Consider the following 13,283-nt stretch of genomic DNA (forward strand, 5'->3'; position numbering starts at 1 on the left):
GGGTAATGGTCAATGGATGTTTCTGCAAATGGAAAGTGGTTTCCAGTGTTGGGACCCTTGCTGTTTGTTGTACATATTAATGATTTGGACAAAAATATGGGAGGCATGATTGGGAAATTTCAAGATGACAAAAATTGGCCTTGTAGTTGATAGTGAAGGGTATAATTGTTGTCCCCAAAATAATATCAATGGCTTGGCTGAGTGGGTAGAAAAGTGGCAAATGGAATTTAATTCAGAGAAGTGTGAGGTAAGGGTGAGGGAGGGCAAATGAAGTGCCAAAGAATCATAGAATCACTACAATGTCGAAAGAGGCCATTCAGCCTATTGAGCCTGCAATGACAACAATTCCACCCAGGCCCTATTTCACCCCCCCACCAATCGTATAAACCTACATATTTACCCTGCTCATCACTAACACTAACACTAAGGGGCAATTTTGCATGGCCAATCAACCTAACCCGCACACTTTTGGAGTGCGAGAGGAAACAGGAGCACCCGAAGGAAGCCCACGAAGACATGGGGAGAGCATGCAAATTCCACACAGACAGTGACCTGGATTGAATTGAACCTGGATCCCTGGTGCTCTGAGGCAGCTGTGCTAACCACTGTGCCACCGTGCAAATAAGAGAATGCTCAATAAATGGGACAACATTGAGTGGGGTAGAGGAACTGCATGTCCACAGATCCTTGAAGGTGGCAAAGGATAAGATGGTAAAGAAAGCGCTTGGAATGCTTCCTTTGTTGGATGAGGTTTCAAATACAAAGTCAGGGATGCAAGGCTGGGATTGTCTAAAATGCTGGTTAGGCCACAGCTGGAATTTTATGTACAGTCTGTTCACCACATTACAAGAAAGACATAATTTCTCTGGAGAGAGTAGGGTGATTTGTAAGAATGTTGCAGGGCTTGAAAATAACAGCTATGAGGAAAAATTAGGCTATGGCTGTTTTCCTTAGAAAAGAGTAGGCTGAGGGATGACCTAATTGAGATGCACAAAATTATGAGGAGCCTGGATAGAATAAACAGGAAAGACCCGTTTCCCCTTGCTGAGAGGTCAATTATCAGGGCCATAGATTATGGGAATCTGCTGCTTATTAAGTCTGTCAAGATATCAGTGAAACATCACTTGGAAAAATGAAATAAAAATGCCACCTAACTCATACCATCTACATAATATGAATTATAATACAGCTTTGAGTCTATCCTAAACCTGTAATGAACGTTTAGATTGAGATACTACAGACAGCCGTTTCACCCTACTTTTGTACTTTGTAAAATCAATTCAATGCTTTGTGTTACTTACCTCAGGCACATGTCTATATGCATTAAGCATAGGCAAGAGCATGTTCCAAGACAGTAACACATTAAATAATGTGAGAGAGAAGCTCAGGTAGTTTATCAATTTCTTCTCCACACTAAAATCTTTTACTATCTAGAAATCATCATCTGCTTTTAGTAGCCTTCAAAATGTATGCAGATTTAATACATTTTAAAATCATTTTAATTTAAACAAAGTAAATCACAAGTCAAGGCAAATTGTAATTATTCGTCAGCAAATAATTCCATTTAACTTTTTAGATATTTTTACTTTTGCATATTTTTACATTTACAAGTTCATACATAATGAAATTCTAAGTCAAATATAAAAGATGTGTAAAACTGTGAGAAAACTATTAGTAAATGTCTGTCATGCAAGTTGTATTCCAAACAGTTTATATGCAGCAATGTGAATATTTTGGTGGATTAAGCTTAATGGGTGTTCTCAGAATAGCTGTAAAATGGGAGCCTGTAGAATGTTAACTCAGAAACAGCGCAAGTACTGTATTCCAAACAGATGGCAGGATTCCATGATTGTATCATGCAGTTTGAGTCAGGTTGGAGAGTTGCAGGTGCCTGCCATCTGGAAGCTTACCATTCAAATCTAATTTTCATCAAATGGCAAGTGCTTGTTATTATGCAGAGTTACATAGGTAGGAATGTAGTGCCAGAAAATAACATTTAAAAACTGCTTGTGCTGCACGCATATGATATAAGTTAATCTTTCAGTACATCTTGCAATACAAACCAGTTACGCATTGTTGTGTATTAATTACAACAAATATGGAAACACATTTTATAAAGTATTTTTTTTTCCAATCTTAAAATCAGGAAAAATTCAAATTCAGCTAGTCAATTCCATAAATGCATTGATTGATCCAGGGTACAATTACCCTGTACTTCCAGCATTTTGTCTCTTCCTTCAGTTGACTGATAACTGAGAACTTTATATTAAGTAAAAAGTTAAATAAAACTTGATGTATTATATTTATAAAATGATAAACAAGCAGTACTTGAATGTTAAAACATGTAACTCCAAAACTAATTCCACTTACCTGTGTTGGATTTCATAGTTTCACTGGATACTGTTTGGCCTACAAGATCATACTGAAGCAGACTTGAAGATTCATCTGGTACTTCTACTGAGTACAAAGGGCCCTTCTTCCATGTGTAAATGATTTCACTTCTTGGGTAGGCATCTGCAAATTGAATATCACATTTCAATTGATGCTCCCATCATATGCTGTCTGTTTCTTTTTAAATTACCCATTAAACTATTTTCACCAGCTAACAGTATCATCATGCTTATTTACATCAATAATGATTCACAGGAACAACAAGGGAAAGCATATTGGAGGAATAAATACCTACAAATGTTTAAACTAATTCAAGAATTAGTTTACAGTTCACAGAATTATTACGGTGCAGAAAAAGGCCATTTGGCCCATCGTTTCAGCACCGGATCTCCAAATGAGCATCTGCTGCTTTTTCCCTGTAACCCTGCACAGTATTTCTACTCAAATAATCACCTAATGCCTTGTTGAATGCCTCAAATCAACCTGCATCCACCACACTTCCAGGCAGAGCATTCCAAACCCAAACCACCTGCTGCGTGAAAAAGCTTTTTCTCACATCGCATTTGCTTCTTTTGCAAATCACTTTAAATCTTAAAGTTCCCTTCTGCGTAGCTGATGACTGGACATCTGTGAACATTTTTGTAGACTTGATTTTTCTGAAACCCACAACTTAATTGTACTTTAGTTAAAATGGACCATCTTTCAGTCTGGTGAACAGAAAGGAAATGTAGCTGTAGAACACTGAAAAATGGGCTAACTGTGATTTATTTCATTAAATGTGCCAGGTAATTCATTTGAAAAATAAACCGGCTCGCTTGCTTGTTTTCTGCTTTTCTTCATTTATGGAATTTAAAATTGATGAAGAAATTTGTAGATATTTGTCTTTTTCCACAAATGTAGATTATTTTTTAAATTCTAGTACCCTTCTGGACCCTAATTATTTGTCTCCATGTTGAAGCACTCATTAACATAACTTGATGCATGACATTCCTTCAAATGCTGCTGTTATTTCAGGGATTTATCTTTTACAACAGAAACAAACTTTGCAGTGAAGTAATATTATCTTGGATTCTTCTCTATCGTCCACCTATGCCTATTCATGAACATGTTCCAAATTGCTCAGACTGGATGATTGGAATGGCTGAGGTGGATGCATTGCGCCTACAAGGGTACTTCAGCATTGATTGCCCAAACACTGTCCTGAATGTTGCCATTTCAATAGCAAAGACAAGGCTAGACTAGGGAATAACTTTTTTCAGCTTCCAGTAGGGCATACCAGCCTCTGGGATTGATTACCTTTCCTTAGTGAAAATGTGGACTAGTGTCGGCTTCATAGTGGGACTTATGCTAGCTTTCATGTCTTTCTATTAACCTGCTTCAAAAATATCGCCAAGGCACGCTTACTCGACAACAGATAATATAGAGTATCTCAGCTTTTGTTAAAATTATAATCAAAACAGCATCAGATCAATCTGTGAGGGCCAACTTAACTCAGTTCACTGAGAATGGGGCAGTAACAACCTTAAAATTGGAATGCTCCACTAACCACATTGCCACCCAATCTGCCCACTGCTATTTTGCCTGGAGGTAACACTGCTCCTCGCAGATCGACGGATGCTATTTTTATTGTAATTCTGACAAAAACTATGAGCTATATTAAATGCTCTGGAGTAAACATACCTTGATGACATTTTTGGAAGCAAGTTGTATTAAAAAATGTGATCCAGGTGCCCACCTAAAGCAAATAGGAGCATCATTGTAGAACCTAAATTGAGGTCCCCAAATATTGTAATTTCGAGGTACAAATTGATAGGATATGCACATCATAGTGAGTGGTATAATAAGACCACTCAATATCACTTACAAAACAACCTAGGCAATTTCTAATTATTTTGGGGGTCGGGGGGGGGGGCGGTTAAATCTTTTTGGGGCCAACTGAGCTCCTCCTCAGTTGACAAAACTGACAGTTGCAAAAAACTAATCTGGGTCATTTCTTGCTTGCTTGAGGCCTCCCATGGAATAACGTCCCTTTCCCATCCCTGGATCTGAATGTTGGCTAATTCTGTATGAAAGCCAGCTGACTGTCCATCCTCTTAAATTCAGCAACCTGCAGCGGGATACCTGTTTGACACCAAGCCTATTAGCTCTCCATGTGTAGTTACTTCAACTTTGCAATATGTTGACTAAAAAGAGAAAATATTTGTGATGCATTTTCCAAAATAATAGTGCCACTTAATGCATCACTAATTATAAGGCTTTGCTTTTTCCAGAGAGATCTTTAGATAATTTACACATTAAATTGGTTACTTTTTACAATGTGTTAAGAATAAGCTCTTAAGTATCTTGCTTCTATTGTATCAAGAGTATCTGTCAGGAACTCCTTGTTATATTGATATTAATGTGCCTATGACAATATATTGGAATAAATTGCTTTTAAATCATGTGTTAAGTGGAGAAATTGGTAAGATCCGTCACAATAACTTTCTAATAGGATGAGTGCAATTTATCCCTGAATTTCTGTCACTATAGGTAAATTAAAACTGATTAAAACTTTTGAGAAATAACTAAGGCAAAAATTCAACATTGTTGTAATGTTTAGGTAAAATTGACTCAACTTTAACCAATTTAGCAGGGCAGAGGCCTGCATCCAATTTATATGTGCAGTAGGGTTACTGCTAAATTAGGCCAGGTCTTTTTTTAGGTGATGTAGGATGTGTAAGTTGTGACTCGCAATTCAAAGTCTTAAGCAACCAGACCGGGGGTCCTTAAGCGGGTTGCTCAGAAAAAGGACACAGAGCTTCCACAACTGCCAAGTTCCATGGTATCAAAATAAACAGGAGTGCTCCTTTTGACATTTGGGTTGTTGTCTAGCTGGCCTTGCTCCCCTTCTGATCACCTGCCCCTGTCAGACTAGCCTATGGGCAATTGCACTCGACAAAATTGGTTATGTCTGACATGTGAGTTGCATCAAGGTACATGATTGCTGCCCACAATTCACTTTTTTGGGAAGTGTGATGTTAAAACATATGGACAAAATCAGCACAATCTTCAAGTCTCTCTATTGTGGCACAGTGCTGCTGAACACCTGTTGAATTGTGCCTAGTTTCAAACACTAATAAATTTAGTCCCTGTTGTCTCTTAGTAAGAATGCATGCTGTATGTTTCTCTGCTGCTAATCTTCATTCAAAGCCATTTTTATCCACTTTATTTTTATGAGAATTATCCATTAGAGAAAAATATTGCCTTTCATGCTACTGAAATACAAGCAGGGAGATCTGTAAGTGAAACAAATTGGCTTTGAACAGAAACTGCTCTTAAATTTTTCTAAACAGTATACTTGAGTACTAGAATGCATTGACCTTTAAATTCATGGAGCTCATTTATGTATGCTTACTGATATGAGTCAATATTGGTATTTTACTGGACTGTTACTGCTCTATTCATCATGTTTATCAGAATTAGAGCGGCACAAGTATATTGAAGATGTACGAGAAAGTCATGAATTTTGGAAAATAAACTAAAAGCAAACATTACAGCTGACATATTATGGTTGGCTATTGTGTAATATTTAGAATGAATCAGTTTATATTTCATTCTCAACATATGTTGATAAATTATATGTTTCCAAGCAAAGTTTTGAGGTTTTCACATTTTAAACTTCTGAATTTATTATGTAATTTTTGAGAAGAAGGGATATTTCTTATCTTCAGAACTCGATGGAAAATTGGGCCCTTGGTTTGTATTTGCATGAGCTACCAATTACTTTAAATAACAAAAAAAGGCAAGTACCATAAACTCCCCTTAGAGTGAAAATCTGGGAGAGCAGCATGGAAGAGAATATCAAGCTAAGTGACAACAACAGAAAGGTAAGAAGCAAGCCAAAGACAGCAAATACACCAAGAAAAATATCAAAGAGAGACATCAATCTGATACAAAACAGTGGAAAGATTTGGAGAGAAATGCGAAATAACAAGATGTAGAAAAGAGACCAGGGAAATTCAAGAAACAGATCAGAAAAAGCAAAGGTAGATAGTAAGTGTGCTTTGACTTGACAGTTATGAGGGAAGGGCAGAGGAATGAAAAAGAATGGGACATATATGAACATTTGTCCAGACTTCTGGACATCCATAACTCATCGGTAATAAACAATGTTGAGATTTCCACAAATGTTGCATGAAGTTCTGTAATATATACTGAGCAGTAGTTTTATTAATAAACCATTCTTTATCTTCACACAAAAAGGAATCATGTCATTTTCCACCAAATTCAATACGTATTTAGGTAAAATTCACCTGCAACATGCTGTCTCTGCTGTACAAGGATATTAAGAATACCCATCACATGGAGGGAAAAAAAACCATAATTGAATGCATGTTACCATTAAATCCAGTGTAGGAAATTCCCATAATAGTCTAAGTTACATGAACTAGGAATGTCTCAGGTTTAATTCATAGGCTTTGCTGAATGAGTTGATCTCAGCTAAAACAGCAATTTCAACACTGTAGTTGACCTTAGTAGAAAAAATAATCAGGATTCTTGCTTTAGATAGTTATTCAACGACCAGTGGCAGAAAATGTGCATGTTTATACGTTTAGGGTTGGAGTTTCCTGAAATCATGTAATCAGGGCATAAAGTAAATATCCAGCATAAAATATTGAAAGGGGACATTTGAGAAGTAAGTTACATTTATGCAGTATCTATCGTGATCTAAGGGTATCCAAACATTTCACAGTTAATGAAATACTTTCCTATATTTAGTCACTGTTGTAATAAAGGGAACACAACAGTCAATTTACAGACAGAAAGGTTCCACAAACAGCGAAAGACAAACAACCAATTAAATTGAAATAAAAGCAAAATACTGCAGGTGTGGAAGTTTGAAATAAAACAGAAAGTGCTGGAAATACTCTGCAGTCATGTATGAGTCCCCTTCAGAATTGTTAAACTTAGCTAGTAATGCTAGTTGAGAAATAAATGCTGATCAGAATTCAACTACTTTTCTGTGAAAAGCTCCCATGGCACAATCCAGTCACCTCAGAGAGGAGATGAAACATCAGTTTAGCATCTGATTTGAAAGGTGCACTTCTGACAATGCATACAAACAGCCAGTGCCGGATTTAGGCATAAGCTAAACAAGCTACAGCTTAGGGCCTCACAATCCGCAGGGGCCTCACAAAATTTCAAAAGGATTACAATGAAGAACATTTAAGAGCGGATACCAGAAAAGAAAAAGAAAGCACCAGCTTGAAGAGCAACTCAAAAAATTACCAAAATTACCAAAATCTATGAGAGAGATCAAGCCAGCCAAATGATAAATATGTAATCAGTAAATGCATTCATTTGAAAATAATTTGTATTTTTCACTTTAAATACCTTGCTATTAAATAATTAAAAGGCATAATTATGTTTTCAATTTTTTTGTGGCGACCCAAGGTCCTGTTTTGGTACGCACCTTTGTGAGACCTTTTGGTGTAACTTCTTAACAAGGGACTTCCAAGCTTTATATAGCTTAGGGCCTCACCAAGTCTAAATCCGGCACTGCAAACAACCATTCTATGCAGCAGCCATTCAGTACTGAAGTGGTGGCTTAGATCATGTAAGCAAATCTCAATAGTAGTGCTTGAAACAACAACCTTCTGAGTGAGAGTTGAGAGAGCTACCACTAAGCCACGGCTGACACCTGACACCAAGTCCATTATGCATGTAATTAAGCTGTGTCTAAATGCCCTTGTTCTTTTACATTCAATGATTTATGTAACAGAATACATCTTGTCTTATAATGACTCCACCCTGAATTCCAAGATCGTGACACACAAATTTCCTGCTGGTTATGCTGGATAGAAACAGGTGTAAAAATGTGCTCAGTACTGTAGGAACCATAATCCTATTATTTGGATAGCTTATTGTGATTATTTTGAGACCTTCATTGTGTTTGCTGATTCTGTGAATGAATTTTTATGGCACAGTATAGCTTACATTAGAAATGGAAAGACTTCCATAATTGCTTGTTCTTAAACATACTGGCCCATATCCTCCGGGTTCCCCATCCTCCCATTTGGAGGGTACCCAATGGTACACTGGGGCATCTCTCCAGGAAGTTCCCAAGGAAGGGTTTACCTGGCAATTGCCCAGATGTGTTAACTTCCTCTGCACAATTGCGTTGGACAGGGAACTATCCGATAGAAACATAGAAACAGATGGTTCTGCCAGTTTTACCCTGACAGTTACTCTGAAAGAGTTAGAAGGTAAAGGAACACTTCTAACTCCATAGTAACTATCTAAACCCCCAGACTCAGCTTTGCATAGGACATTCTTAACACAAGTACATGACCCTCCAGGGACCCACCACATCAGCTGCCTCCCCCACCCCTTAACCCCCAGATCAAACCCCTTCTGGACACCTTCCCTCTCTGCAGTGCGCCCCACCCCACTCCGGGATGGCCCTGCCCCGACTTCTGATCCGGAACACCAATCCCTCTTTCCGAAAGAACATAGACTACCATCTCCGATCTGGGACAACGCCCCCCCCTACACACACCTCCCTCTAGTACTGGACACCTCCCCCCATCCCTCCCCCGGTGAAGCACTTACAATTGAAACTTACCTGCTCCCTTGTCCCTTCAAACATCCCCTGTACGGAAGCTACTGCCCATAAAAGTGGGTCTGACTGACCTCTGCTTCCCAGTTACTCTGCACTGATGCTGCCAGTGGCGTGCTGCACTGCTCCTATCTCACCCAGCCTGAGTAAGGGAAGTTGGGCGAGACAGGAGCTTTGAAATTCAAGCGTGGCAATCTGACAGAGATTGCCATTCTGTGGAAGTTATGGGCCACTGTGCCCTAAATAATATTAACATGGACTGAAACTTCTAATCTCAGATTTAAAGAAGGAATATATGCTGTGTTTATGAAAGAAGATTTGTTGAGTTAACCAACATTTATTGTTAAACTAACATGACTAAAAGGGGTGGTGCAGTGGGTAATGTCCCAACCTCTGAGCCAGAAGCTCTGGGTTTGAGTCCCACTCCAAGGAAAGTGATGGCCAAGGAAAGTGTATTTAGAACAGGTTGAATATCAGCCTGCAAAATCCTTCCAACATGTCAATGGCAAGCAATAAGACTCCTGGCCAGCCATGCTTGAGTTATGCCCCTCAAGATAAAAGCCTCTTGCAATAAGCTAGCAACCTATTCAAGGTAAAATCTTGCTATGGAAACAGTTGAAAGTCTGCCTTGTGCACCACTAGGTGTAGGAAGAGAAACAACAACAAACGATAAAGTTTAACAGTTCTGAAAAGCAATCATACATGATTCAAAAGATTAACCCAGTTTATCTTTACGCAGATGTTGCCAGACCTGCAGAGTATTTCCAGCACATTGTTTTTATTTCATATTTCCAGCATCTGCAGTATTTTGCTTTTATTTCAGTTTAATTTGTCTTTTGCTGTTTGTGGGACCTTTCTGTGTGCGAGTTCCTTTGGCAGTTATTGTTTATGCTGATTTTTGTTCATTTATGTTCATGTTTACATTCTGGTGGATGTTAGTCTGTTTGACAGGAAATTTTAGTCAAAATAGACATCAGCAAAATGGGTGCATGAATGGGTCTACTTTTGGTCGTAACTTCCAATTACATTTCAAAGAAAATTCCAACCCCTTGGTAATCAGAACTGACATTCACTATCAATACCCACACAAAATGAATGACCATGTGAGCAAGGTACAGCAGGGTAACAGAATCTATAGAACTGTACCACAGCCATGAGTTACAGCCTGCTGAAGAGAAGGGAGAGAATTTTACAAACACACATTGAAAGGTCAATGGGGACAAAATTAGTCTTGTGCAGTAGCATAAAATGGCAATAAGAAGTCATAACCTATTTTATTCTCTATCCAATTTTCTTTTACATGAAAAAACAAATCAAGCGGGATGCAAAACAGGTTGCCAATGTACAATCACCCATTTTGCAATATTATCCAGATCTAATTTCATCCCCAGCGTGTAAGTATTATTCCTTTTTGTACTTGAAATTTAGGTTGAAAATATCAATTTAAGTTGCAGTCACATTGTCATAGAGACAGAGTTTTACAGCACAAAGAGAGGCCCTTCAGCCCACCATGTCCGTGCCAGCTGTCAAACACCTTTTTATTCTAATCGCAATTTATAGCACTTGGTCTGTAGCCCTGTATGCTATGGCGTTTCAAATGCTCATCTAAATGCTTCTTAAATGTTGTGAGGGCTCCCACCTCTGCCAGCCTTTCAGGCAGTGAATTCCCATCACCCTCTGGGTGAAAAAGGGTTTCCACAAATCCCTTCTAAATCTCTTCCCCCTTGCCTTAAATCTACGTCTCCTGGTTTTTGACCTCTCTACTAAGGGAAAAGGTTTCTCCTCATCTATCCCATCTATTCCTTCATAATGCTGTACACCTTTATCTATGTTCCTCATAATCTGTGTGCTACAACAGAGCTAAAGGCGTATTTATTCTTCAGCCACCAATCTAAGTTTCCAACCAGACAAAACTGAGTTTGCATCTCCTGTCTCTTGTCTAGCTGAAATGGTACAATTTTGTCTCGAAGATGGCTGTGGGTATATTGAATACCGTTGTGGGCAGAATTATCCCCTAGAAATTAGGAAGGAGAGAAACCCTACTCTCCAAACATTTAAATTGAAGTTAGGTGTAAAATGCCAAGGGAATACCATTAACAATTTATTAAACAAGCTGTCACTATACTCAACCTGGTGCCAAACCAAAGGAGTGTGAGATTATCTCCTCCAGGGAGTTTTACTCTACTTCACTTAAGAGTCAGGTCTGGCCTTGACTCTAGATTTACACTGGTACGTTTCTGTTTCTATGAATTGCTTCACAGACTTTATAGCATAAATGCACCCTTAGACCAGTGGTTCTAAAACTGGAGTCCATAGAATCTTGGGCACCCATGGTGATTTTCCAGGAGTGCACAAAATAATGTGAAAATGCTTTGAACAAGACTATGCAAATGAGTGGCAGCCAGGGTTGTGCTCTGCTCCTACCAAGCTCCTCCTCTCTCTATGCTGTGGTCTTAGCATGACCCAACTCTTTCTCCATTCACCTAGTGCCCTCCTTGCTCTGTTCTCCACATGCATCTGCTCTCCCTGCACTCTCCTAATACTTTCTCCATGCTGCACACTCCCCATGCCTCTGTTCTCTCCACGTTCTGCTTCCTGTGCTTCTGCCCTATCCATGGTCCTGCCAAGGATAGACAGGCTGTGCAGTGAAAAGGGGGCGCACTCATCTCATTGATTACCTGTAAGTAAATATTTATTTTCCTGAAAAAGAGTCATTAAAATACCCTTTACTTACAATATATTCATATTATGAGTATTACATAATATAATCTAGATAATAGGGGAGGGTCAGTGATTACTAATTTGAAAAGAGATCATTCAATCACTGCCCTAGGTAACATAAGATACATGGAGGAAAATAGATTACATACAAAATGCTGCAATATAAAATAATTCATGGTGAATTTAAGGACATAATGCAATTGTATGAGACATAGTTAATCTTTATGTTCTGCTGGAACTTCATTTTTATAGTTACGATTATAAGAAGGCCCATTGTATGGAAGAATATATTTATTGTATGGTATAAGTCATTACTAATTATTTATTAGACCACTACAGATATGTGAAAGGAAACAAAACTCACATTTATAATATATTTCATGACCTAAGTGCCTTATAACAAATTATGTACTTCTTCAAAGTGCCGTCATTGTTGTAATGCAGGAAAGTGGCAGCCAATTTACACACAGCAAACTCCCATAAACAGTAATGTGATAATGACCAGGTAGTTTGTTTTAAGAATAGATATTGGCCCAGATAACAGGGATAATACCCCTGCTCTACTTTAAACAGTGCTAAAGAATATTTTATACCCATTTGAGAGAACGGAGAGGGCCTACGTAACAAGCAATGCTCTACTGGAGTGTTAGCCAAGATTTGTACTCAAGTGTCTGGAGTGGAATTTGAACTCACAACCTTCAAGCCTTACACTATGTATTGTAAACTGATTTAAACTATAAGAGCATAAATCATAGAATCAGAAATAGGCTACTTAGCTCATGGAATCTGCTCTGCTATTCAATGAGATCATGACTGATCTGATATGATAATCCTCAACTCCACTTTCCTGCCTTATCCCCATAACCCATGATTCCCCTACTGATTAAAAATCTGTCTATCTCAGCCTTGAACATACTTAACGATACAGCCTCCACAACCCTCTGCTGTAAAGAATTCCACAGATTCACTACCCTCAGAGAAGAAATTCCTCCTAATCTCTGCCTTACTCTGAGATTATGTTCTCTGGTCCTAGACTCTCCTCGAAGGAGAAACATCCACTCAGCATCTACCCTGTCAAGTTCCCTGAGAATTCTATATGTTTCAATAAGATCGCCTCTCATTCATCTAAACTCCAATCGATACAGGCCCAATCTACTCAACCTCTCCAAAATCCCTCCATACCTGGGATCAATCTAGTGAACCTTCTCTGGAACTGCCTGATTATCTCAAATTTGCAGCGAGTATTATGCAAGTGGCCTTTTGCTCTTCTGGAATGAAAACTGCAATGCCTCTTGTAATATTTCAGAACCTTAGCCCTGAAAATTCATCCGGCCCTCCAATCAACCTAATATGTTGACAGTTTTTAGTTTTGATTAAGAAATACCCAAAACACATTGAATGCTGAGACTTACAGCTGCCAAACTTCAAGGGACACGCATGCCCATCCATTGGGAAGTTTACTAGTCTCATAGGACACGCTGCATTTATTGTGAGCCTGAAATTGGAGGAGAAAAATACATGTTATGTTCAATATTATTATGTAACTATCAAATAGAATGTAACGTTTCGCCAA

At 38.5% G+C, this 13,283-nt stretch overlaps 1 protein-coding gene across 1 annotated transcript in view; it reads right to left on the reverse strand.

Moving 5' to 3' along the window:
* Positions 1-13,283, reverse strand: part of LOC144505465 (gamma-aminobutyric acid receptor subunit alpha-6-like) — a 48,739-nt gene that overhangs the window by 34,217 nt on the left and 1,239 nt on the right. Inside the window, exons 4-5 of the mRNA XM_078231572.1 lie at positions 13,123-13,205; positions 2,371-2,514 (exon numbers count right to left, since the gene is read on the reverse strand). Of these exons, the coding sequence (XP_078087698.1) occupies positions 2,371-2,514; positions 13,123-13,205 (227 nt within the window). The remainder of the gene's footprint in view (positions 1-2,370; positions 2,515-13,122; positions 13,206-13,283) is intronic.

Source organism: Mustelus asterias, chromosome 16 (genome assembly GCF_964213995.1).
Source record: "Mustelus asterias chromosome 16, sMusAst1.hap1.1, whole genome shotgun sequence".
Classification (NCBI taxonomy): domain Eukaryota; kingdom Metazoa; phylum Chordata; class Chondrichthyes; order Carcharhiniformes; family Triakidae; genus Mustelus; species Mustelus asterias.